At 47.2% G+C, this 26,457-nt stretch overlaps 1 protein-coding gene across 4 annotated transcripts; it reads left to right on the top strand.

Moving 5' to 3' along the window:
* The first annotated feature begins 3,325 nt into the window (after positions 1–3,325).
* On the top strand, positions 3,326–18,092 carry LOC310754028 (sestrin-1-like). 4 transcript variants are annotated; one of them, XM_083595455.1, is made up of 10 exons: positions 3,326–3,971; positions 7,850–7,924; positions 8,350–8,556; positions 9,514–9,696; positions 10,232–10,456; positions 10,814–10,919; positions 11,535–11,653; positions 12,163–12,353; positions 13,582–13,726; positions 16,428–18,092. In XM_083595455.1, the coding sequence occupies exons 2-10, from the start codon at positions 7,895–7,897 to the stop codon at positions 16,515–16,517; spliced, it is 1,296 nt and encodes a 431-aa protein (XP_083451581.1). In that variant the 5' UTR covers positions 3,326–3,971; positions 7,850–7,894; the 3' UTR covers positions 16,518–18,092. The 4 variants fall into 4 exon arrangements, with proteins under 4 accessions (XP_083451581.1, XP_083451579.1, XP_083451582.1 ...); XM_083595454.1 differs by lacking the exon at positions 3,326–3,971 and adding an exon at positions 5,008–6,382; XM_083595453.1 differs by lacking the exon at positions 7,850–7,924.
* The last annotated feature ends 8,365 nt before the right edge of the window (positions 18,093–26,457 follow it).

The raw sequence follows: 26,457 nt of genomic DNA, 5'->3' as shown, positions 1-26,457 counted from the left end.
TTTCTATAAACTGTCCCAAACACTGTGCAACCTTTCTTCATAGGGGAGTTGCTCCACCCCCTTGATCTTTTCGTTTCACCTTTTATGAACCTTTTCCAGCTCTACAGTATTCTTTTTTATATATATAATATTTTTTATTAATTTTCAATACAAATATACATATAATACCATATCAGAATTTATCACAAATTTTCTCTTTTGGACTTCCTTCAGCTTCTCTGCCAATCATCCGTATTTAATTTTTAATTATGCATTTCCTAAATTTAATATTGCCTTTTAATATACCCTCCCGATCTTATTTTCTTTTTTACAATACTCCTCAAATTTTCACAGAGCTTCTTGAAATCCCATAAGCATTATTTGCTCATCTCATATACTTTTCAGATACTCTACAAATTTTCCCCAGTCCTCGATGAACTTGTGATCTCGTAGATATCTAATCTTCCCAGTTAATTTGTCCAATTCTGCATACTTCATCAGTTTCATTCTCCATTCTTCAAGCGTCGGTAATTTCTCCTGTTTCCATTTTTGGGCCATTAATATTCTCGCCGTTGTTACTGCATATTGGAAAAGTTTGCAATCCTTTCTATTTATTTCATTTCCTACAATTCCTAAAAGAAAAGCCTCTGGTTTCTTTACAAATGTATATTTCAGCATCTTTTTCAATTCATTATATATCATCTCCCAGAAACCTTTCACTTTCTTACAGTCCCACCACATATGGTAAAATGTCCCTTCTTTATCTTTACATTTCCAACACTTATTACATGTTTTAAACATTTTCGCTAATTTTACCGGTGTAATATACCATCTGTATACCATTTTCATTACATTTTCCTTTAACGCAGTACATGCCGTAAATTTTATATTTTCCTTCCATACTTTTACCCAGTCATCAAATTGTATATTATATCCAAAATCTCTGGCCCAATGTATCATAACCGATTTAACTTCCTGATCCTTCGTATACCATTCCAACAGCATTTTATACATTTTTGATAAAATTTTATAATCATTATTTATTATTTCTATTTGAAATTTTGAGTCCTTTTCTGCATATCCATTTTCTTTAAAATCCTTTTTGAACATTTCATTAACTAGGAAGTAATGCAACCAATCATATACATACTTTTTTACTTGTTCATAGGGTTTCATTTTCCATTTTCCTCCTTCTTTGCCTATCAGCTCTCCATATGTAATCCAACTCCCTCTCATATTGATTTTCTTTACACTCATAACCTCTAACGGAGATAACAAGTGTGGAACTCTTGGTTCTAATAGGTTTTTATACCTATCCCATATTTCTATTAGAGATCTCTGGAAAATGTGGTTCTCAAAGCCTTTATGATTTTTCTTCTTCTCACACCATAAATACGCGTGCCATCCAAATCTGTTATCAAATCCTTCTAAATCTAGCAACTCTGTATTTTCTAATTTTATCCATTCTTTCAACCAACAGAGACATGACACTTCATAATATAATTTCAAGTCTGGCAGAGCGAAGCCTCCTCTTTCCTTCACATCTACAGTATTCTTTTTGAGGTGAGGTATCCAGAAATTCACACCGTACTCCAAATGCAGATGCATCAAAGATTTGTATAATGACATTATTATACTGGCAGTTTTATTTTCAGTTCTTTTCCTAATAATCCCTAGCATGGAATTTGCCTTTTTCACAGCTGCCGCACTCTGGGTCAGCAGCTTCACTGAGCTTGCTCAGGGTGAGCACCTGCTTGTGGGTACCTGGCAATGACCTGTAATTCCATTTTTGCATTCAGATGAGGGAATGTTGTTACTTAGGGCACAAAGCTTTTGATGTTTCATCACCAACCAATGGCCTTCATAATGAGCAGAAGGGATTATCTATAATGATATCCATATTCTCTCCTGGTAATCTTTCTAAAACCCAGGGATCCTCCTCTACTCATGCAATTGCCGAAGTGTATTTCTGTGCTAGGTGTCAGAATAAAAAAGGCACTCCCGTAATTTTCCTCCTTTTCCGCTGGGTGGGCAAGTCCTTGGGATTTCTGCGCAGCAGCTCACTTGTGAACAAGGATTGCTGGGATGTTCCTATAGTGGCTTCCTGAGGAATGGAGCAATATTTCCACGTACCCACTACTAAAACCAGTTTGGAATGTCAGAATCCTTTGTGCACGTGCAGAGTTCTGTCATTATACCACAGCCAGCACAGGGGCTCATTGCCCAAACTAGAAACTGTGACACAAACTGTGTCTGTTGTTAGATAGCAATAGTGCTTGTGTCCCTGCCCCCCTAATATAATTTACATTTTTAGAATGCTACCAACAGTAAGGAAAGAAATTGCAGGCAGGTATTCATAACATGAATACACCAGTATCAACTGGTTACAAGCTATGAAAACCATGAATAAAATATTGAGCTCTGTACTGCCTTGTAGGATCCAGCAACCAGATGCACAAATATAGGATTTGGGACATCTGCCTTGTCAGCAGTACATGTGAGAAGGATCTAGACCAGAAGTTTAACATGAGTCAATAGTGTGGTGCAGCAGCAAAAAAGCTAACCCAATTCTAGGCTGATTCAACAGAGGTATAGTGTCTTGATCAAGAGGAAGTAATAGTACCGCTCTACTCTGCCTTGGTCAGACCACACCTGGAGTCCTGTGTCCAATTCTGGGCACCACAATTTACGAAGGATATTGCCAAGCTTGAACATGTACAGAGGAGGGTGACTAAGACGATCAACTCTCTGGAATCCAACTCTGATGCGAGGGATGCTTGAGAAAGTTGGGTATGTTTAGATTGCTAAAAAGAAAACAGAGGAGATACGAGATGCATTTTCAAATATCTGAAGGGCGTCACATGCAAGAGGGAGCAAGCTTGTTTTCCCCTGCTCTGGAGGGTGGGACTCAAACCAGTGGATTCCAGCTACAGGAAAGGAGATTCATCTGGAAGAACTTTCTGACAGTAGGAGCTCTTTGACAGTGGAAGGGACTCCCAGAAGAGGTGGTACGCTCTCCTTCCTAGGAGGTTTTTTAGCAGAGGTTGTGGGGGTATCTGTGTGGAATTATTTAGTTGCGATTTCTGCATTGCAGGGGGTTTGACTAGTTGACCCGTGGAGTCTCTTTCACCTCTACATTTCTATGTTTCTGTCATTCTGCAGGGCTCAGGATTTTGGGGTTGTAGCGGGGGGTGGGGGGAGGAGAAGAAAGTGACTGAGCTCCATATACAGAGTATTTATATCGAATGAGAAATTTTACGGTATGTATACGGCAAACTATTGCAGTAATATACATTGGAGCTATAAACGGAAAAACAAAGAGTGGACCGAATAACCAAAATTGTATTGGTTTTTAAATTTTATTTTATTAATACAAGTGTTCTTGCTATTCTTTACAGGTTACAAGCTTCTGAAGACTTCAGTGGGTTCTCCGAGTAAACCAACAGGTATAGGAGGAAGCTAGCCACATGCACATACACATACAAGCGCGCGCACACACACACGCACGCACGCACACAGAGTAACATACACACATGCACAAAAACACACATGCAAAAATAAGGCGCGACTCCTTTAAGAGCTGTCAAGGAATACCACGCTGGAACCTTGGCCCCGCCCCTTTCACCTAAATAGGCGGGGACAAGGCGCTTGACGGGCAGGTAACTTTCCATTCGGACCCACGTGGTTACGCAAGCCTCCTGCCGCAAGGCTCCCCATGCCCCGCCCCGCCGTCCGGGATAGGCCAGGACTCCTTATTCGGCTCCGCCCCTCTGCAGTGTTTGGACAGCGTTGGGAGGTGGGCCACGCCCCTTCTCCTCTTAACTCCAGCTAGGCTGTCCGGGCTTGTAAGCTTCGCCGGTTGGCCGCGGCTCAGAGTCCGGTAGTGGCCGTATCCATGCAGTGAGGGAGGAAAACCCGGCAGGCCGGTGAAAATGATACTCTGCCCCGCTAGCACGGAACATCCCCGCGGAAAACAGTGCCATAGGCTGCAGGTAAGCGGGAGATCCTCTGAGATGCTGGCAGTGACTGTCTTTGCAGGGCTTAAGGAGACCCCCGAGGGAAAGGGGCGTAGAAGTCCCCTCATTTAAAATCACGCTCACTTCGGGCTCACTTCCCGCTTGCACAGCTTAAATGCTGCAGCAGCGGCACGACCAACAAACTCATTCCACAGACCCTCCGCGCTTGCAAATTCCACCACGTCCGTAGAACAACCTCCCCCGAGGTGGCCGGTTTGGGGCGCTGGCGCCGCGTCCGAAGGGGTTCGTTTAAAAGGGATTCTTGTGGCAGCCGGGTCAGAGGAGGGTGCAATTTCTAGAGTAAGCAAAGAGTTCCAAGCCCCGCCGGCGTTTGCTGGCGAGTCAATCGCGCCGGTCGGATGGGGTGCACACGCCCCCTCCTCCAGTCCACTCCTGACAGCGGGTGAATGCTACGGATCCCCGCTTCTCAAAAGCATGCGAGCCGTTGAAGTTGCAGCCGGAACGTGCGTGTTGTGTCCCCCACCTTCCCCCCACAAAAACCCTGCGGTGGACTTTTTCTCTTTAATTGGGGGGGGGGTCCCTGAACGTCGCGCCCCCAGAGTGCCCTTCCCCCACTTGCTTTGCTTTCTTGGCGTAGCTGAACCTCCTAAGGGCAGGAGAGCCGGGGGCGGGCGTGGGGCGTAGAAGGCTCTCCGCTGCCTCTCAGGATTAGGACCCATCAGGAAACGGGCGTCCGGGGGGAGAGGCATGGTGCTTGCCGCCCTGCTTCTCCCTCCGCTTCTTCACATCCATCCGGAGCGGCTGTTTGTCCGGTGCGTCCCTGGAGCGCAGCCTGTGCGCGTTCGGCCTCCGCCGCTCTCTTTGTCCTAGTCCGGGAGGCAGAGGCAGGGATGCGGGATGCTGCTGCCGCCGCTTCTTCTTCTTTCTCCTCCTCCGCCTCCCCGCGCTGCCAATCAAAGTTGTTTTTCTCTTTTTCCTCCTGCGTTTCGTCGGTGGTGCGGCTAGGGGGCGCTGCGGCCCGCTCGCTGCGGCGGGGGTGGGTGGGTGCATAGATGGATTGGGGGGCGCGCCGGCAGGGAGACAATGGGGCCGCTACCGGGACGGGAGAGTGGGCCGTCACTGGTCCAGCTGCTGCTAAGGCTTCAAGAGGGGGCGTGTTCTTTGGGGTTTCCCCGAGATGTTGCGTTTTGGAAAGCCTTTTTAAAAAGGGAACTCAGGGTTTCTGCACCGCCCTGCAGAGACCACCGCACACTCCCCCATTTTGGTGCTGCTGCTGTCCGTGCTTCTCGTAGTGTTTCACTTTGCTTGGAGGTATAGACCTCTCGCTTCCCCAGGGTGCGCCCCCTTGTTTATAATTCTCCCACTTGAAGATGGAGGTTGGCTGGCTTCTGCGTGTCGGGTGTTTGGGGAGATAGGGGTGGGCGAAGAAGCACCCTGGTAAACTGTGCACCCTGCTCCCCCAAAACACGTATCAGCCTCTCTCTCTGTTCTCGTTGTTGTTGTTGTTCCCTTGATGGTTAATCTGCCACTTGTTCGAAACAATTCTGTAAAATGGTGTTGGGGTGTTTTTCCCCTCCCTTCACATCGGGTTGTAAGTTTTTGTCAGGGTAGGCTCATCGGAATGAATGAACCTAAGTTAGTCAGGGTCATTCATTTTAATGGACTCTTCTCTGAGTAGCACAAGCATTTGTAAGAACCGGTTGGCGTTCATCTGCACCTTGGTTCAAAGAATTTCATCTGTTCCCAAAGCAGAGTGGTGGTGGTCCATCACACTTGCATGCATCTAGCCTGCATCCACACCATACATTTAAAACACATTCCTCCCTCTGCTCCAAAAGGAAAAGGAATGCTGGGAACTGTAGTTTAAGGTGCTGGGAGCTGCAACTCTGAGGGGTGAGTGACAGTTCCCAGGGTTCTCTTTGGGAAGAGGGTGTGCTTTATATGTGTGTTGTATATACAGAAAGAGAGGGCATCTCCAGGACCAATAGCTTACTAGATTACTTACTCATCAGGGAGATGGAGAAGGCGTGTATGGGGGGGGGGAGAGCCTAGACCCCTCCTTTCAGAGCATGTTAAAAATAAAGCAGGAGCTGCAGTGAGCTCCCTCTGAACTGGACTCTGGCACAAGACCCCTGTGACTAACTTGCACAGAACTCTGGTGTGTCCGGACCAGGTGGAGTCTCTGAAGTTCCTGAGGCTCGAAGGCCAGGCTTTGGCACTTCCACTGACCCCACTGCCGCATCACTTCCCGGTGTTGCTTTTTCTAATTTTATTTTAGAGTTCACGAATGTTATTTTAAGGCCCTGTTAGACTCTGAAGGAGTGGGGTACCCCGCCTGGATATGTGAAACTGAGTGATTTTCCACTGTCCCGTCCTCCTTCTCTGCTCTGTCTATTTGCCATGAGTTCCAGCCTCGATGCATATGGGTGAGTGAGGGAGTAGTGGTAGAAGAGCCCCAAAGCCCTGGGTGGGTGGGTGGGTGGGTGGGTCGACTTCCCAGATCTTAAATGGTCTGCACAAGACTTGCCTTAATGTTATCCATAGCTCATTGCAGACTGAGAGGGAGAGTTGTTTGTATTGCTGTACAGGCAAGTGATGCTCTCAGGCACCTGCAATTCATACAGTTTTTGCACTATCTGTTGGGTTAGCTCAAAATCTGTTTATGGGGCTCTGGGTGAGATTTGAGCCTGAGCCTCCCCTGAATGATTATTTAAGTGGGAGGCAGGAGCCCCTCTGGCTTGGAAAGACCAGCTGAATATTTCAGGGGGTAGGCTGGAGGGTAAAATGCATGTGAACCTGGACTTTGAGATACAAGGACTTGTAGGAAGGAGCCCTTCATGGCAGAATCACTGATAACAAATGTCTGCTTTGATTAGTTTGTTCAAGGAAGGTATCCGAGGAACCTTGGCTTTCATTAAAAAAAAAAAGTGGGGAGAAATGAGCTTCTAGTCCTCAATAGGGTGTAAACTGACCTGTGCAGTGATTGGTGAAATTATCTGTAGGGTTTGGGGGCTCAATCTAGTGTCTTCTGATTGGGAGGGAAGAATTCAGTGATACATTTTCCTCTACCTTCACTCTTCCCTAGCAAAAATAGATATATCAGAAATTAGTGCAATTAGACTTAATGGTGTATTGCTTCTACATGGTGGCAAAATAAAACTTTTTTTGTGTCAGCCCCCTTGTATCCTGCTTGTGGGTTTCCTAGTGGTATCTAGCTGGCTGTTGTGAGACACCAAGTGATGGACCCTTGCTCTGGTCCAGCAGCCGGCATGCACTTATTTATAGTCCAGAACTGTGTGCAGCCCTGAACCCACAAAGAAAGTGCCCAATTCTAAGTTTTCTTCTAACACCCAGTCAGCTTCCCAGAGAAGGGCATTTTCTCTTTTCTCAGATGATGGGGACACAGTCTCTTTCCACCGAGACCCCATTGCCCCCTACCATATTAAGCAGCAGATTAAGATGCAGTTGGTTTCTCGGGCCAATGGGAATGACCGTTGCTTAGACTTGCTGTTGGGCTGCTTGATCTTTTGATATTGTGATGCTCGGCTTTCTTTAATAATTTGTTGTGTCTGTCGCTGGTTGTATGCTTCTTGTACTGATTTGTGCATTGCAATGGTGACGCACCTGGGAATCTTTGTGTGGTAGAGCATCTCTGTTGCCTGCAGAAGGTCCCAGGTCCAATTCTGGGTCTCTCCCAGGAGAACTGCAAAAGGCTCTGGTCTGAAACCTTGGGAAATTGTTCCCAGTCAGTGTAGAGAAGGGGTGGGAAACCTTAGGCCAGGGGTCTGGATGTGACCCTCCACTCCTGGTTCTGACCCCTGGAACTCTCCCCATGCTGCTCCCTTCACTGATCTTGCTTCAAATCCAAACTGTTTTGTTTGTTTTTTGCCTAGCTGGAATGTACCCTTGAACTCTCATAATGCTTCTTGGTTTTCTGGATGGAGGATATAGAGGATATTGAGGATTTGGTGAGTGTGTGTAGGATCTAGCCTACCATACAAACGTAAAATTTTCAGTCTTTGCTCCTCTTACTTTTGCTTCTGGCCTCACCCACCTCTGGCATGTGGCCCTTGGGAGATTGCCCAGAAGGGAACGCGGCCCCTGGGCTGCAGAAGGTTCCCATTGCAGAAGATACTGAGCGACATGGACCACTGGTCTGACTCAGTATGAGGCAGCTTCCAACACCCCTACAAGTTTAATCAGTAATAAATGCAACTCCTGCCTTTGAGACACATTGCGTTCCATGAGCTTGCAATTTCACTTTCTCGCTGCACCTGTCAACCTCTTCTTGTTATCACCCTCTTCTCCTGTTCCCAAAAAGAGCAGCGGGGGGACACAAAGCACCTTTCTCATTCTCCTCCTTCCCCTCCCTCCCCTCCCGCTCCCTCCCCAGGTAGCAAAGATGAGTGCTGGTGACAAAGAGAGGACTTCCCACTTGCTCTTTGTGAAAGCCCTGGCTACCCGCGGGTGCCTCGAAGCCATAAGCCAGCAGATGGGATATCACCCGCAATACCTGGACAGTTTCCTCCGGATGCAACACTACCTACTGCACATGGATGGGCCGCTGCCATTCTACTGCCGCCACTACATCGCCATCATGGTGAGTGGGGGGGAGCCAGCCCTCAACGTGGCACCTTTGGCTTAAAAGGCCAGGTGCACTCACACTCCAGGCTCCAGCCAGAGCTTGCTCGGCACCTGCCTGTTGGCACAAGGCAGCCTTTTCCAACCTGTTTGGACTGCATCAGCCCCAGCCAGATTAGGTGTTGTAGTCCAAAACTTCTGGAGTAACCAAAGCTGGTTCCGCTGCCATGCAAACGCTCTGTGTGTGTGTGTGTTTCATTTGTTTGCTACAGCTGTTGGTCTCACTCAGCCCTTTCACCCCACACTTCCTCCATTTTATGCACCAGTTTGCTGTTATTGGTTTGGAGCTGCTCATAACCCTGTGTTGTCTCTTGTCCGTTGGGTCTGGTGTGGGTTTAAGGGAGGAGGCAAAAGCAACAGGGTCTATGAAAGGCAGGGCCAACTTAATTCTAGGCTTTGTACCTGTCTTCCTCCCTATGAGGATAAGAATGAGGAAGCTGGCAGCCAGTGCCACCCTCTGCACTAGTAAAAAAGGCGGACACATGGGGTCTGGTTGAAGGAAAGCTGAGGTTAGGGAGGCAGTGCCCCACCTGTCCTCATGGACCATCCTCTGCTGCCCAGACCTTTATAGCACTTGTGCAGTGCCTTAAGGGTGCTGCACAACTGGGCATACATGCCAGTTGCCTTCTTCCTGCATTGCCTCCAAAATAGCCTCTATATGAAAAGCACATTGCGCTAAGCGCATTGTTCAAGATGCCTGTCCTCATGGGCCAAGCAGAACAGACTCCCTTGGGAGATTGTAGACTCTCCTTCTTTGGAGGTTTTTAAGCAGTGGTTGGGTGCTCATCTGTCTTGGATGCTTGAGCTGAGATTCCTGCATTGCAGAGGGTTGGATGAGATGACCCTCAGGGTCCCTTTCAGCACTACATTTCTATGATTCTGAGTGTATTTAATGTGCCTGTTGCATCTCTTGCAGGCAGCTGCCCGGCACCGGTGTCGATACTTAGTGAATCTACATGCACTGCAGTTCCTGAGGGTGGGTGGTGACCCTCAGTGGCTGAGAGGCTTAGAATACATCCCCCCAAAACTCCAAAGACTCAGCGAGATTAACAAGATCCTGGCACACCAGCCATGGCTCATTGGCAAGGAGCACTTCGAGGTAACACTGTGGGGCTGTGCAGAAGGAATCTAGCAGGGAATGGTGATACGGTTGGGAGTCTCCATTCATCCCCATTGTAAATGCAGCAGAGCCTTTGTGCTCACACCTGCTTCTGCACATGCATTAATAATAATAATTCATTTGACTCAAACTTTTCCATTGCAATACTTTTATTATTTTAATAATATTACTAGGATCATCATTATTAAATCTGTATGCTGCCTAAATTGGCTTTTAAGCAAGTTTACAACTTTAAAACCAACTGCACACAATAAACACACATAATACAAAATACACAATGAAGCAATTCTGTCAAAATGTTAAGATAAATGGCAGCCACAACTGAAATACTGGCAAGCAGGTGTGAAGCCTAACTTAAAACAGGCAGCTGGAATAAATTTAAGGGCACGGATTAAATGAAGCATTCTGACAGCTGTGTGAGAGGTTTTCCGTGTCTGGAATGTGGGGTTCCTGGGAACTGAGGCCACTGGCTGCATTCAGAGGTGATTTTCCCCTTCTGTTGCTTCCCTTTCAGAAGCTGCTGCAGATCAGGGAGGAGAGCTGGTCCCTGGCAGAACTGGTCCATGCTGTTGTGCTCCTTGCCCACTACCATGCACTGGCCAGTTTTGCCTTTGGATGTGGCTGTGAACAAGACTTCCCGCCAGACGGCTTGCTGAAGCTTACACTGCCGGGGAGCCTGTGCTTTTGTGAAGTCAACAATGGCTGCAGCCAGGATGTGTTTCATCACAACCGCAAGAAGGTGCACTTGATGCTCCGGGGGCTGGGAAGGGAGGTTGGGGTATACAGAGAAGTGGGCATGGTGAGAAGGCAGGAATATTCTGTACTTGAAACATGGGATTTGTGGCTCAGTGGTGGAGCATCTGTTTTGCATGCAGAAGGTTGCAGGTTCGATTCCCAGCATCTCTAGGTAGGACTAGAGAAATCCCCGGCCTGAAACCCTGGAGAGCTGCTGCCAGTCAGTGTAGACAATACTGGATGCACCACTGGTCTGACTGATCATCAAGACTGTGGTTGGGTGGGGAGGAGCCCTTCTTGGACTGGGAGCCAGCAAAACTCTTTGGTGTTTTCTCCCCCCCCCCCCCCCGCCGGCCTGCAGTCTATGGATTCCTGTGCGGAGGTGGAGTCTCTACAAGAGCGCATTCACAAGCTGAAAGTGGAGAATGAGGCACGGGAGGAGATGAGAACACCTGAGAGGGAAGAAGGTAATGCCTAAGAAGGGTATTGGATGCTGGTGGATGCCAGTGGTGGCAGCCACTCGTTGGGACTGGTGGGGTGGAAGGCAGGGAGGCCAACAGTAGATGGCACCAGAGCCCATGGCATGGAGAGCCAGCTGCTTCTAGCTTCTACCTCTTCTTCCTCCCTGCTGTGTTTGACAAGGCCAACGCTGAGACCAAGGAGGAGGAAGCTGGCAGGCATTGCCATCATCTGGGCTGGGAAAGCTCAGTCTGTAGAACAAGAGGCTCTTAATTGCAGGGGGTTGGACAAGATGACCCTCATGGTCCCTTCCAACTCTACAATTGTATGGTTCTATGACTGGTAGTGAGCATGATGGCAGGCAGGCAGGTGGGGGCAGCTGTAAACAGACTGAGTTCGGTGGGGCACTGCCTGTTTGCCCACATGGACCAACCTCCATTTAGGTAAGGCTGCAGGAGAACATTCTGGGTGGAGACATTTCTGCATGCAGGGAGTGAATGCAGTACTATCATGCATGCACCCACACCCACACACCCTGCTTTTTCTCCAAGGCCCCTCTCCTTTTCCTTTCAACACAGCTTTCTTATTCTTTTTTCTTTTGCTTATATGTACCTGGCTTCCAGCTTGCAATGGTGAAATTTCTGGCACCACAGACATCTCTTGCTTCATTGAAGACCCCAGTTTTGGGTACCAGGATTTTGCTCAGCTTAATGAGAACCAACCACAGATATTCTGTGTGCAGGTACATGCTTATTACATTTTAATTTGCACAACCTTTTAATATTTCAACCTCTAAGCAGGTTGCACATGTCAGCTGAAACCCACGCAAAAAACTCAAAATTCTGCTTTCCGTACTGCTGCTGCTAATGGTAATAATAATGACAGTGATAAATTCCACATTTTGAGTCCCCTAATTCAGCAACAATGAATTTCATAGCGAAATAAACACAAGTAGTAAAAACCACAAAACATGTGGAATATCAAGACACAGCATCAATCTACAATGCAATTGCAGAATATTTCTAGAAAAAATTCACAAATGTTACAAAGGTGCTGCGTTAAAGTGGCTGTGATTGAGTGGTGATGATCCCCCTGAAAATGTCCTGCACAGTTGCGGGGGACAGAATTGGCACAGAAAGCTTGCTGGTCCTCCCCAGCCTGCATTGGGGGCTGCTGGTGGCACCCTCCCTCTGCCTTTCCTTATCTGTCCTTTCTCTCGACCCACCTTTTTTCTTCTTTTCTTTTTGGCAGGATTACTCCTGGGCAGACCATGGCTTCTCACTGGTGAACAGGCTGTACACTGACATCGGGTTTCTGCTAGACGACAAGTTCCAAAAGGTCCAAAAGCTCCAGAGCTGTGTGCTGGCAAAGCGGCAGGGCTGTGACCCAGCCACGTTCAAGCGCAGCGTGTGGAACTACGTCCACTCCATGTTCGGCATCAGGTAACCACTTCCTTCGCCCGTCTCTCCTGTGCTCTGTGGGGGACCAAGCTCTTGTCCAAAAACACCCCCTGCCTGTCCCTCACCAGTGTGGAACTGGTGCACGGGGGGCTTTAGAAAGCAAGCCAGGCCACATACTGTGCTTAATGCAGGGCTGGATTAACCACTAAGCAAAATAAGCACCTGTTTAGGGCATCGGGGGAAGGGAGGCACCACATAAATTTTCCATTGCTGGATTTACCACCATGGACCATACAGTGCAGCTGAACGAGGTTCCACAAAAAAGCCTCTCACAATAAATGAATAAATCACACACATGCACATGCACACACACACGGTAATAAAATAGCAATAATAGAGATTAATAATATACCGTTATTGTTTATATTCTGAATTAGATATATATGGAGGCACTACAGCCCAGCATGAGGAATCATCCCATTTCTCCCCACTCAGCCTAGTCTCTGCTGCACCCATTTAAAGCAGGACTTGGGGAGGTTTTTTTCAGCCCGACGTAGTGGATGAGGCCTGAGGCAACAGCAGTCTGAGCAATGGATGTGATACTTACCTTCTATAAAGCAGGCTACATTCCGACCACCGGGGAATCTGCCTTGTACCGGAGTCACACCTGTTGGTCCATGTAACTCAGTGTTGGCAACTCTGACTGGGTACAGCTCTCCAGAGTATCAGACAGGGAGTGCAATTCGCAGCCTTACTTGGAGATGCCAGGGAAGTGAGTTTGGGATGTTCTGCATGCAAGGCAGGTTCTCTACCACTGAGCCACAGTCCCAGCTCAAAGCAAAACCCTGAGGTTTCAGTATCCTGCCACACACCCTTTCAAAATCTCCCCCACCCAGGAGAGGCAGTGTAGCTGATCAGGGAGACATGCCAGGCAGGGAAAAGCACCTGAGGAGGGTGCATGCTGCATTCTATGGATCTGGGCAAGATCCCTGCAGGGAAGGATTTGGAGCTTCTGCTTCTGCTGTATGTGTGTGTGTTCAGGAACTGGAGAGCCAGCTGCCTTTCAGAGACAGGAGGGTTTGGACCAGATCATTCTCCTGGGCTCCGGCAAATGTTTTGTTTTAGTTTCCTAAGCTTCAGCTGAGGAGGAAGCAGGCAGAATTCCTGTTCGCCCAGGGCATCTTGGAATCTGGCTTGAAACTGACATGTGTTTAGGGTGAGAGAAACTATTCTGATTGCCAGCTCCTGTGTAACTGCTGTTCCATTCCAGGTATGATGATTACGACTACTCAGAGGTGAACCAGCTCCTGGAACAGACACTCAAGCTCTACATACAAACTGTGACTTGCACCCCAGAGAAGTTGGATCAGGAGACGTTCACACACTTTTGGAAGCAGTTCAAGCACAGCGAAAAGGTTAGAGATAGCAGGATTTGTGAGTGGATGGAGGACAGAGGTGTGGTGGTCCAGGGATTGCAGGGGTTGAAGACCCATTACGGTTTCTACCTCAGGGTCCTGAAGCTGCCCAGTCACATGAAAGGGGAGCTTTTGAGCCACTGAGAAAAGGTCTTCTCTCCCTTTGTACTGACTGGAGCCCATCGGGAGTGAAAGGAGGTGAGTTCAGCCACTGAGGACGGTCTCCCAGGGTCACTCTGGAGGAGGAGCATCAGAAGAACACCAAGGAGAAGTTGTTCTCCATGCTCCAAAGCTGAGCATTTAATAACACTGAAAAAACAAGGTGCTGAAAAAACCGCTTAAATTCAAAAGAAGATACTGGAGCACTCCAAATCATTTGCTTATGTACATGCACAGAAAATAGCAGATCTAGCCGAGAGGCAACACATGGAGATACAATGCATCTCTAATTGCTTTTACTGTATAATGGTAAGATCATTGTATAATCGTAGAAGGGGGTGGGGTGTGTCTGTGTGTGTCTGTGACTATCCTGAAGGGATCCTGGCACTTCTGAATTTGCCACCTTATTGCTGGTGGAGAATGTGTATGTGTCTTGGGCAAAGGGGTATTAGTCTGCTCCTTGGTGATGCCCAGGCTGTATCCATTTTACAGGCAATAGTAACAGCAACAAAACCACATCTCCAATGGTGAATTGTTGAGGGGGGGGGGTGAGATGCCCTCTCTTTTTGGAGCATCATGGTAATGTGGTGCAGGCAGTTCTCGCTCAGCTGATGTTTGCATTCCTCCTCGCTCAGCTGATGTTTGCAGTGAATCCAGAATGCTCCCCCACCAGAAAAAACCCTGTTAGAATGGCAGCTGGGAAATTGTTCTGCCTAAAATATTTGTTTTCTCTCCTTGCCCCACCACTCCAACATACTTGTCAGTTATTAAGATGAGGAAAGAAGATACTGCATTTGAAAATTTTTAAAGGGAAGAGGAAAGTGTGGTGAAATTCTCATCCGTAGGGGGCAGGGGCTTTGTCTTCTGTACTTCACTTCTAAGGTGCCCAAGGCTCTGTGTGTATATTGGTCGTCTCTTCTTTCATTCTACAAACCATCACACTCCAGCAGCTTGAACTCCGCAGCACCCCTGGATGCCCCCATGCCCATTAAAGCCCACAGAGAGACACCACAAGAACTCGCCCTTTGGGGCTTTTTTCAGATTAGGAGGCATGGGCAGCCAGAGAGGCTGCAGAATGATTTGCTGGAAAATAAAACATGCGCAATATACCCCTCTTGCAATGAATAAGCAAGCTCATAACCCAACAGGCACAGTCTGCTAAAGACATCTTTATGAGGCAAAAGGACAGAGCTAGAAAACTTTTGAGAAACTGGAGGAGAGATTCCAGCACAGTGCTGGCCTGACAGAGATTTGGACAAGGAGTGTTACATGCACTTTTTGGTCCCCACCAACATGCAGACCCTGCCCTGCTTTTTAATTGAGTGAGCTTTGCTTATGTGCCCATAGTTCTGTGTGTTCTACTGCCGGCTGTGTTCTTTTTTTTTGCCCTGCAAAATCAGCCACCTGCTTTGCAACCTGAGGATCTAACCACCTTGCTTGGCAAAGACATTAATCTCTGCTGCTGCTGCCTTTTCAAAGAAGTTGGCTGGCCCTGTGTATTTTTAAGACCCTGGGGGAATTGGATGTCCATGAATCATTTTCTGTACCAAATGCCAGGTTGTTAGAGAGTTTTTTTTGGTTTGTTTTTTAAAAAAACTTTTATATCAAGACTGCAGGATTGAGGGCACTGGAGAGAAGGAGGTTGGGTTTCTCTCCTCTCTTCTCTCCCCCAACCCACCCCTTCCTAAGTGAGCAATTTAATGTGTCCCAACACAGGAGGGAGGGATTACAAACAATGGTTTGATTAATTTAATAGGCTGTGCTGATCTTGATTTACCACACTTAATTAAAAGTTGATGTGCTCAACCACTGAGCTTATGGCAGGTCCAATAGCTTAGAGAGCTTGGTGGATAGAGAGTATTATGTACATGCAGAAGGTCCCAGGTTCAATCTACATCTACTGCAGAAGGTTGAGCAGCAAGACTGGGGAAACTGCTCTGCTTGAGGTCTTGGGAGTCTGCTGCTGCCAATGCTGCTGCTCTTGAGAATGCTAGGCTAGATGGACCAGCACTCGAATAACTCTGTACTGGGCAGTTTCATATGTTTCTGTCCAATCACAGTTAATGGTGCAGGAGAGATGTTCTAGAGGTGGGCTGGGTGAACTTGAGAACCCACCTGGATCTGTCCCAAAGCCTCCCTAGTCTAGCACGGTGGCTAACCAGCTGCCTTAATGGGAAGCCCGCAAGCAGATGGTGAAAGCACTCTCTCTAGCAGCAGTTCTCAGCAACTGGAATTCAGAGGCATACGGCCTCCAACTGTAGAGGGAGACAGTAGCCACCATTGGTAGTTTGGTGCTCCAATGAGGTTCTTAAAACACTATAACTTGTGAATGAACTCCAATGGAGATGAATTTTTGAAGATTCAGGATGCATGAAAAATGGAAGAGAACTGTTGAGCTAATGTTCTGTTTGTGTGATTCCCACGGGCATCTTATTGGCCACTGGCCTGCTCCAACAAGCTCACATGTACTTAACCCTTGCCCTGTGGTCCAGTCAGGCTTCTTTCTCCTCTAACCATCCCTTTTTCTTCTGCTCCTTTTTAGGTCCACATGAACCTTCTCATCCTGGAAGCCCGGCTGCAGGCAGAGTTGCTCTACGCCCTTCGAGCCATCACTCAGTACATGGTCTCCTAGAGGGCTGCAGGCGAGCACCCCCTGGACTCTGGCTCATGCACCATGCCATTTCAGCGACTTCAGTTACTTGATAGCTTTCCCTTCCCCTCTTAAGATGTGAAGAGAAAGATGCGCCTTTCCTCCCAGCGGTCCTCTGTTGTCTTGTGCAATTGCTGAGCTCCGAGGATCTGGGAGAAAGTACTGGGTCAGATGGCTGGCTGCGTGCAAGGGTGTTTTCTATCCAACAGCTTTTGGAGCCATTTCTGTCCACACAACCCTTTTGCAGGCAGGTGTGTGCTGCAAAGGGTGTGGAAAGCCACATGGTGGCTAGATGTTTTTAATGGGGATGGGTGGGGTCGTCATTGCAATTCATTGTTGGTCCAGTTGTAGCAGCTCTTACTGAGTTTCTGGCGTCCTTTACAGTATTAGAGGACCCTTTCCTTGCCTTGTGCCATTCCTGCTGCTCATAATTGTGCCAATGTCTTAGCCCACTTTGGGTCTTGGATGTTCTGTCAGTTGGGGTGGTCAGTGGCTTTAAGCCAAACTTGTGGAAAAGATAAGTCCCTGGACTTTGAGGGAAGGACTTTCTTGCTTCCTACTGGTCCAGCAGGGAGGAGGTCTGCAGCAGCCTTCTTTAACCTGGCATGCCCTCTGAATGTTTGCTGTACTACAACTCCCATCATTCCTCTGACTGCTGGCCATATTTACAAGAGCTGATGGGAGTTGGAGTCTAATGATGGTGGGAAAGCACCAGGTGGGCCTGCAGTGCTCCTCCCAGTGAGAGAATTCCACTCCATTACTCTTTCTAGAGTTGCCCTCAATGGTCATTTCCTGGCCTCCACTTCTGCTCTTTTTTATATTCCCAAAGTTATACCAGTTTTGCAGTCTGCCTCCCGGCCACCCCAGCTGTCCCAATTGCTTCCCCTTCCTGATGTCTGATTTCATGGCTGCCTAGAAAGAGGGCTGTGACTCCCCAGCACCTTTTGGCTTTGGTTGTAGCAAAGCTGCAGAGATTCCACAGATTCCCACCTTGCACTCCTGAACACTTTCACTCATTGCCCAAGGTGGGTTTCCTCCAATACGTATCCCCTTGTTTTTTACCCCCTCCCAAGGAGCACAGTCTGATGCTGGGAGCTGGTTCTGGGTGGGCCTCCCTGTAATCTATAAATGCTCTTGCTAAGATTTCCCCACCACCGAGCCAGGAGGGCTGGGGTCCCGTTATAATGCTGGCAAATGCCACTCTGGAAACACAGCAAGCCCACTCTCCTTACTGGCACAAGGCGCTACGGTCACCCTTCATTTGGGCAGTTGTGCATGCTTGTTATATATGTGGAGCACTGTGCACATCCTGCACCTTTTGGGAGACTCTCACTTTGTGCAAGGCAGGATGGTGGGGAGTTTGCGGTGGAGAGATGCTGGTGGAAAGGGACCATTAAGAGCTGAAGACATCAGGGAGGTCAGGAGCTGGCTCAGTGCACACAGCGGCAGCTGACCTGTTTACTGTGTAAATGATTTTTTTGTGGGGGGGGGACAGAACATCATGTGGGAAAGAGAGTAAAAGCCTATTTTTGCTATAAATATACTTGTTCGACACTGCACTGAGTTTTTCTTGTCTTTCTTTGGGGGAGTGATGGAGGGGTGTCTTAAACTGCAGTATGTTGCATGCTGAAAGCCTGGCAAAGACAGCTTTGTTGCTCCTCCCTCTACGGTTGGTGTGGTGTTTTATTTGCAAAAAGTGTTGGCAAAACTTTGCCCTGGAATCCATTTGCGGTGTTGGGACTCCGTTCTGGAAATGCAAGATTAATTTTAAAAAGAGGAGAGAGAAGAGTTTATGTGATGCTGCCACTCTTGAAAGTTGAGTGGGTCTCAGCCTCGTCAATACCTGGATGGGAAATTAGCTTATTAACTGGGGCTGGCAGCCACGGAAGAACTTTGAGTAAAGTGTTTTTGTTGTTCCTCGTAATAAATGCTTTTTGTCCCTTGGCCAGTTCACCCTTATCTTTGGCCATTTTTAATGTCTACTCAAGAAACAATGTAGAAGTGGGGGTGCATCACTAGGAGAAGGCTTGATTGTTGACTCCTGAATGGTGGTGGTAGATTTCTGCCAGGTAATGCAGCATGTCCCCTTTTCCAGAAGAAGGCTTCAGCATTTTGGGATGTAATTCATGGGCATCTGCAAGGATTCTTCTTGGTGGGAAGTAAAATATTTCATATTGGCTAGTTACTCTCCAAAAAATTCAAAAGAATGGCCCTTGTCCATTTCCTTCCCTCATGTCTCAAGTTGTGCAGGTGTTAGGCAACATTTGGAAAACAATATTTATACCCTGCCCATCTAGCTGGGTTTCCCCAGCCACTCTAGGCAGCTTACAGCAAATAGAAAATTGTTTCCTTCAGGGTTGCCTTCAGATGTCCTCTGAAAGGCAGATAGTTGTTTATTTCCTTGACATCTGACGGGAGGGCGTTCCACAGGGCAGGCACCACTGCCAAGAAGGCCCTCTGTCTGGCTCCTTGTAACCTCACTTCTTCCAGTGAGCGAACCACCAGGAGGCCCTCAGAGGTGAACAATGGGGGTGGAGACGTTCCTTCTGGTATACTGGGCTGAGGCCATTTAGGGCTTTAAAGGCCAGCACCAACACTTTGAATTGTGCTCGGAAACGAACTGGGAGCCAATGTAGGTCTTTCAGGACTGGTGTTATATTGTCTCGGTGGCTACTCCCAGTCACCAGTCTAGCTGCCGCATTCTGGATTAGTTGTAGTTTCCAGGTCACCTTCAAAGGTAGCCTCACATAGAGCGCATTGCAGTAGTCCAAGCGGGAGATAACCAGAGCATGCACCACTCTGGCGAGACACTCTCTGGGCAGGTTGGGTCTCAGCCTGTGTACCAGTTGGAGCTGGTAGACAGCTGCCCTGGACACAGAATTGACCTGTGCCTCCATAGATAGCTGTGAGTCCAGAATGACTCCCAGGCTGCGCACCTGGTCCTTCAGGGGCACAGTTTTTGCCCCATTCAGGACCAAAACAAAACAAGAAACCCAAAATTTGAAACTATTTTAAAACATTTAAAAACATGAAGTATTTTTGACATTTGCCCCAACCCCAGAGTTTGTTCTGGTGAGTCTGAGCTCTTCAGCACTTGCAGCAGGGCAATGCCCCTCTGGTCTCCCAGGAGTCTTTGAAGCAGAGCAGAGTGAATCTGGTCCCCACCCCCTAGGCCAGGTGGGAAAGGGCCTTGCAGGGAGTGGTCTTCAGCACTCACAGCTGGGCAACGTACAGTGGAAGCACTACATTTCCACTTTAAACAACCATGGATCCTCCCCCAAGTGTTCTGGGAATTGTAGTTCATTAAGATGCTGAGTGTTGGTAGGAGACCACCAAGGCCCCTCAGGGAGCTACAATTCCCAGAGCAGTTTAACAAATCAATGCCTCTTCCCAGGGAACTCTGGGAACTGTACCTCTGTGTGAGGACTAGGGGGTTTCCAAACAACTATTGGCACCCTTAACAAACTAGAGCTCCCAGGCTTCTCTGGCAGAGGCCATGGCTGTTTAAAGTAGTACCATCAAGTTTTCAATGTATGGTATGAATGTGCCCATTCTCTCCTCTTCCTCTTTCTTCCTCTCCCTCTCTCTCTCTAAATGAAGACAGGGAATCTGGAGATTATAATCCATGTTGGGGATAGAGAAGACCTGCCTCCCATGGCATTCCATCTCTGTGTCTGTTCCACATGGTAGACCATTTGCTAGCTTATTACAAATAAAAAAGGAAGAATACATTTTCCTGTAACATTTTTATTCATACAAATTTTTCTAGGCCCTCTCTTCATCAAAAGGATTCTAGGGTAAAATATATATATATATATATATATATATATATATATATATATATATAGATATAGATATATATACATGAATGAAATTAACCTGTGTATCATAAGTGAGCATAGAAATGAAATACATCAAGGCAAAACAGAATGGAACTCAATTCAAAAATCATCCACTATCTAAAATGCCTAGGAAAACAGAAGGATCTTCACCTGGGCCAGTGCTTCTAATTCCAATGTATGGCTCTTTGTGAAGGTCATTCCAATGCTGGGATAGCCTACCACTACCAAAAGGATGTTCTTGGGATAGGGTCTTTCCAAAAGGCCTTGGAAGATGGGTAAACTGGCATGTGAAGAAGCTCTTTTTCCAGGCATAAATCAGTTCTAAAATAGACATATATATGCCAAATTTGGGTGTGCTTACTTAACCAAAACCATTTTTTAAAAAAGGTAAAGGACCCCTGACAGTTAATTCCAGTTGCGAACGACTCTGGGGTTGCAGTGCTCATCTTACTTTACTGGCCGAGGCAGCTGATATTTGTCCACAGACAGTTTTTCCGGGTCATGCGGCCAGCATGGCTAAGCCGCTTCTGGCGAAGCAGAGCAGCGCATGGAAACACCGTTTACCTTCCCGCTGGAGTGGTACCTATTTATCTACTTGCACTTGATGTGCTTTCGAACTGCAGGAGCAGGGACCGAGCAACGGGAGCTCACCCCGTCGCGGGGTTTCAAACCGCTGACCTTCTGATCAGTAAGCCCTAGGCTCAGTGGTTTAGACCACAGTGCCACCCACATCCAAAACCATGTTTAGCAGCTGCCAAAAACAGAACAGTGAAGTTTCAATGGGCAGGGGGTTCCAAAGTATTCACTACCATGCTGAAGGATAAGCATCAGTCTGTTTAGCTGAACCAGCTGACTTCTCTCCCTTCTGTTAGGAAAAGCCTTTGTAGGTAGGCAAAGTTTGGGCTACCAATGTTCTCTTCATCCCTGCCCCCTATAATTATGTTGACAGATCTCCCCACTAACAACCAAAGCAAGGTTGGTGACAAAATAAAAGTGCTATTCTTGGAAGTTTCTCAAGCCAACCACCTGCCCTGAGGCTGAGAACAACCCAAGCTGCATCTCCTAAATTCCTGGGAGTGATAATCTGCCCTTTCCCACAGGGGCATGATTGCTTCCTTCAACTACTTTGCATTTGTCTGTGATGATGACTAAAAGCTCCTAATGGAGAAGGCCTGCATGTTTCATGCAGCAGTTCCCTATTTTCTAAGGGGCAGAAAATAACACTGTTGAGTATTAATGTGAGTTTGTTACATAGCTAGGCTGGAGATAAAGCCACTCAATGGGAAGGTTTCGGTAAATCTTTAACAAAAAGAGGGCCTGAAAGCAAAACGATTTCCTTAAAGCAGGAAGGAAGAGGTGTGTGGGTGGTGTATATTTTGCTTTAGAAATGTTGATTCAGCATCCAGCATCTCCGTGATTTCCACTGAATGCCAAATATTGATTCTGCTTCTGCTGTCAGAATTTTTTTTTTTTTAAAAAGAACAACACTTCTGCATCAGACCAATGATCAAACTTGGCCTGCAGCCTCTTATTATAATTGCCACCGAGATGTCCATGGAAAGACAAGAAGTATTTCATGAAAGGGGGCAGGATGTCCCTAAAAAACCCAAAAATTGTTGGTTGATTGGGTTGGGTAAAGGAAAAACATAAGATAAAATAAAAAGGAATTCTCTGGATGCCTAAGTACTTTTTTGGTCCAAGTCCTCTTCAGCGAGAGAGCCATAGTAGAGATATAATATCACAAAACATGCAGCAAAGTAAAATATGGAAATATAGCCTGTTAGACCTTTAAAATATCCCCTTCTAGGTTACTTCCAAATTTCCCCACCTCCTTTAGCATAGAAAGAGACCACATGTTTGGTAACTTAAAAATGGCTTACTTACAAACTTTTCAATGGTCAGATTCATGTGCTTTTCCATACAGCAGCAAGACAGGCAGCATAACTTAGGTTCCAAAAATGGTAAATGTTTTTAAATCATTTGTATAATAACACAAAGATGGATTGTTTACACCATGCAGTCTAAGCTTGGAGAATCCAAGCACCTGGTAGACTGTGCTATTTTTTTAAATATAAAAAAGAGGTGCCAGAACTTACCATGAACACCTCCCTTGTTCTCTTAGAATGGCAATGGCACCCACCTGAGAGGTGCCAGAACTGAGTTCTGGTGGGTTCGTGCTGAAAATAAGCCCTGCTGGCAGGGGTCACATGATGGAATGTGGGGGATTGAAGAGTTTGGTTTCGCTTCCTCCCAAGGTGGGGAGAATGACCTCCTTAAACCTGGTAGGACAGCTTACTCTATGGTCTTAACCCCTTCATGCATTAATTAGACTTCAGCATGTTGGTTATATGTATGAGGCTGATTTATCCCACAAAACCTTCACAGCAACGCTGTAAGATAAATTAGACTAGCTCCCAAACCTTTTCAGTCTCACCCCCCTTTGGTTCCATAAACTCACCCCCAATGCCCCATACCATACCTCATAAGAAGCATTATTCAGAATAGCATATTGCACAACCCAGTAAGGAAGTTAATAACGCAATAAAATTCAGAACTGTAACAATTGTTTGCTTATTAAAAATCTAATTAAAACTGTTTAGTTTAATTAAGTCAACAAAACTGATGAACTTAATCCAGTGATATTAGCTTTTCCTGCTACCCCCTTGCCTCATAGCACACATCCCTCCCCCAGCTAATCCCACCACCCACTTTGGGAACCCCTGAGTTGGGCTAAGAGAGATTGACCTGCCCAAGGTCACCCAGACACCTTTGTTAGCAAGTGGGAATGAAACCTGTGTCTACTCAGTTTTAGTCTGCCAAGGTCCCATTTTGAACTTTGGCTGCGTTCACAAGGCAGTTAATTCCACTTCCCTGGTAGTTTCCTTGCTAAATTCCCACATTATATTTGAGATATATGATGTAAAAGCCACTTCTGGAAAAATTCATGGAATCTAGTGCTGCATGCCACCCCCAATCTCCAAGATTTCAGGGGTTCCAGAAGCTTACCCAGCATTCCTGTTTTCTTTTGGAATCAGATGCAGTGGGGACTATGTTGTCTTTCTAATATATGGTTTGTTTACACAAATACAGGGGCATAGTGGGGCGGGGGTGGGGGGAGCATGAACCAGGAGCCCCTACACAGGCACCTCCAGTGCAGCATGGCCCAGTGCTCCTTTCCATGGGCACCACTGCATTGGATGGGGGGGGGGTTGTCCATAAAGGGTTGTGCCAGCTGGCTGGGCTTCCCCCTGAGCAGGCAGGCAGGCAATCAGCTCAGCATAGCCCTGCTTTGCTTTTATGGGGGTGGATTCGCTCTGGCAGCATTGGTGGCGAGGGTATGGGCTGGTGCGGCAGGCTCTTACACACACACACAGTGTGTGTGCCCATATGCGCAGGACCACCAGCAACCAACACTATGCTGCTGCACATCTTTGCAACCTGAGCCTGCAATGGAGAGCTTCACAGCATTGATACCCAAAAGGGTGGTTTTGCTACTGCCTTGGATTCAAACAGAAATCACACATTGCTCTGTTTCTCTTGGTCCTCAGCTTGCAGCTTTGCTTCTAGCTCACATCACTTCACTCTCAGCTCTCAACTTTGTCGTAATCTTCCCATGAGTTGATGGAGAGGACTCCGCTCCACCTTCTTGCACAGAACCTTTTCCTTTGTTCCTTTTAGTGGTCTATCACCACACCAGAAGCCAGCTTGGCTGTTCCAGGAATCTGAAGAGGACTCAGCCATTCATCCTAATCCTCCCCCCAAAACTCATAACATCAGTGTACGTTTAGCACTCATTTCCATATTGCTAGATTCTGGGGGGTAAATCTGCTTTCAGCCCCCTTAACCCAGAAAATGTTGGGAATAAAGCAACAAAGTAACAGTATACCAACATACTGTTGTTTCCTGCTCTTATCATGGGGATCTTATTTGATTCCAGAATCCCTTACGACGTCCCTATTTTCATCGGAGAAATATTGGAGGGTATGGAGTCATCCGACCCCTGAGCTATCTGAAGGCAGCTGTGAATAGGCAATTTTAAAAATGTTTTATTTTATTTTTATACATGTTGGAAGCCACCCAGTCAGATGGGTGGAGTATCAATAGTAAAATAATAATAATAATAATAATAATAATAATAATAATAATAATAATAGAATAGGATGTCCCTATATTCATCAGAGAAACGTTGGAGGGTATGGCAATGTTGTCCAATGATGCTTGTTGTTGTATCACAACAGACCCACTGGTGTGAATGAGAGAGATGGGGACAGGGTGCAGATTTGAACCCAGCCCCCCCCCCCCCGCTTCTGTCGTAATCTGGCCCTTTTACCTTGACACTACAATAATTCTGAGTAAACTGGATACACCCCAATGCCTCACTAGCCTTTATTTTAAGTTTCCTGACTAATCTCCATTCAAGATATATGGATAAATTGATTCCTATCCCCAAACTAACAAACAAAACCACCTTTAGAACACTCAAATGCTTTTAAAAGTTATTTTGGCAACCAGTGGCGTAGCGTGGGAGGGTGCAGGGGGGCCCGGCCGCACCGGGCGCAACATCTGGGGGGGGCGCGCTCCACGGGTTAGGGGGCGCAAAATCCACGGGTTAGGGGGCGCAAATTACTTGCCTTGCCCCGGGTGCTGACAACCCACGCTACGCCACTGTTGGCAACCGTTTCCATGGTAAAATTACAGGTGCCCCATGATACTCATTTGGCATTTGTAAGAAATCAATCTTTTAATGTGGTATCCCTACATTAAATCCTATTTAAACACCCTAGGAGCCAACTCCTAGGGGCTAAGGTCCCTTTATGCCCCCCCCAATAAAATATTTTAGGGGGCTGCTTGGTCCCCCAGAGTTGATGGGCACTGCCATTCAAAGGGTGTGAATGTGCAGCGTCATGTGATCTATTACGTGGGGCGGGGCGTACCTGGGTCTATTTTATTGAAGTTGGCACCCCTGGTAAGTGCTACAAGCACTCTAAAATGTTTGACTTTACCCCCCCGATGGTACACTCTTTCATTGTATCTGAAGGCAGGCAGATGCCAGCAATAAGTGTGGCAGCACCCACACTTTGGAACTCCAGGCCGAGCGAAACATCCCCGTGGCAGTAGTGACATCAGGCGGCAAGCCACCTTCGTTGTGCTCTTTCCGGCTTGTGCTAAAAACATTTTCCGTTAGGCAATCCTATCCAGATACGCTGAATGTTCACACGTTTCAATCTGGTTTTTAGCTCACTGATTTAAAAGAACAAAACACCCGTATATTTAAAATAGTTGTTCTTAAATGTTTTTACTGATAATTTTTATTGTTGTATTCTTTTTGTAAGGTTTTGTGACAATCAAGCCTTACATAAGACCTGAAAAATAAATATGATGCTTGTTTTTTCGCCCCAGGACACAGTCGCTCAACCTCCTCGCTCCCATAAAAGGCACAGGGTATTAATGAAAAACGCGCGTCTTCTTCCTCTTCGCCCCGCCCCCTGCCTTCACCTTGGGACGCGCGCATTGCCATTGGACCGTGTCCATGCACGCGTGGCAAGGCCTGGGCGGCGCTTAGGCAAGCATCTGTTGATCGAATAGTGAGGGAAACACATGGCAGGTACTCGCTAAACTTAGGGCACTGAAGGGGGAAAGTTTTGGGTGGTCACTTTTAGTTATCAAAGGATGCTGGCAGCATCCTGGAGGCGGGACGAAACTGGACACGGCATGGGGTGCGTGTGTCCGGGGCCAGAGCCACGTTTCCTGGCTTCAGAGCCTCCGTCTCCCCGGGCAAAGCATTTGCAGCTCTCGCATCCTCTGCAAAGCCCTGGGATCGAGGTTCGAATGGGTGTTTCCCCGTCTCGTCCCGTAGGTTTGGTGTGCCTGGTATCCAGCGCCCGTGAGTGACGGTCTCTTCGGGAAACGAATCGCAAAAGCGAACGTGGCTGCCCTTTGCGGGGCGTTTGGAAGAGTGACATTTCAGCCCTCATGATTTTCTGGGAGAAAGGGTGGGCAGGGAACACCTCCATCGCTCTTTGGGCGCGTGAACCCCGCCGGCCGGCCGACTGTCCCGCCCAGAAAGTCGGAGCCCGGCC

The sequence above is a fragment of the Podarcis filfolensis genome (assembly GCF_964270895.1).
Source record: "Podarcis filfolensis genome assembly, chromosome: Z".
Lineage (NCBI taxonomy): Eukaryota > Metazoa > Chordata > Lepidosauria > Squamata > Lacertidae > Podarcis > Podarcis filfolensis.
This window is presented reverse-complemented; position numbering and strand designations above follow the sequence as displayed.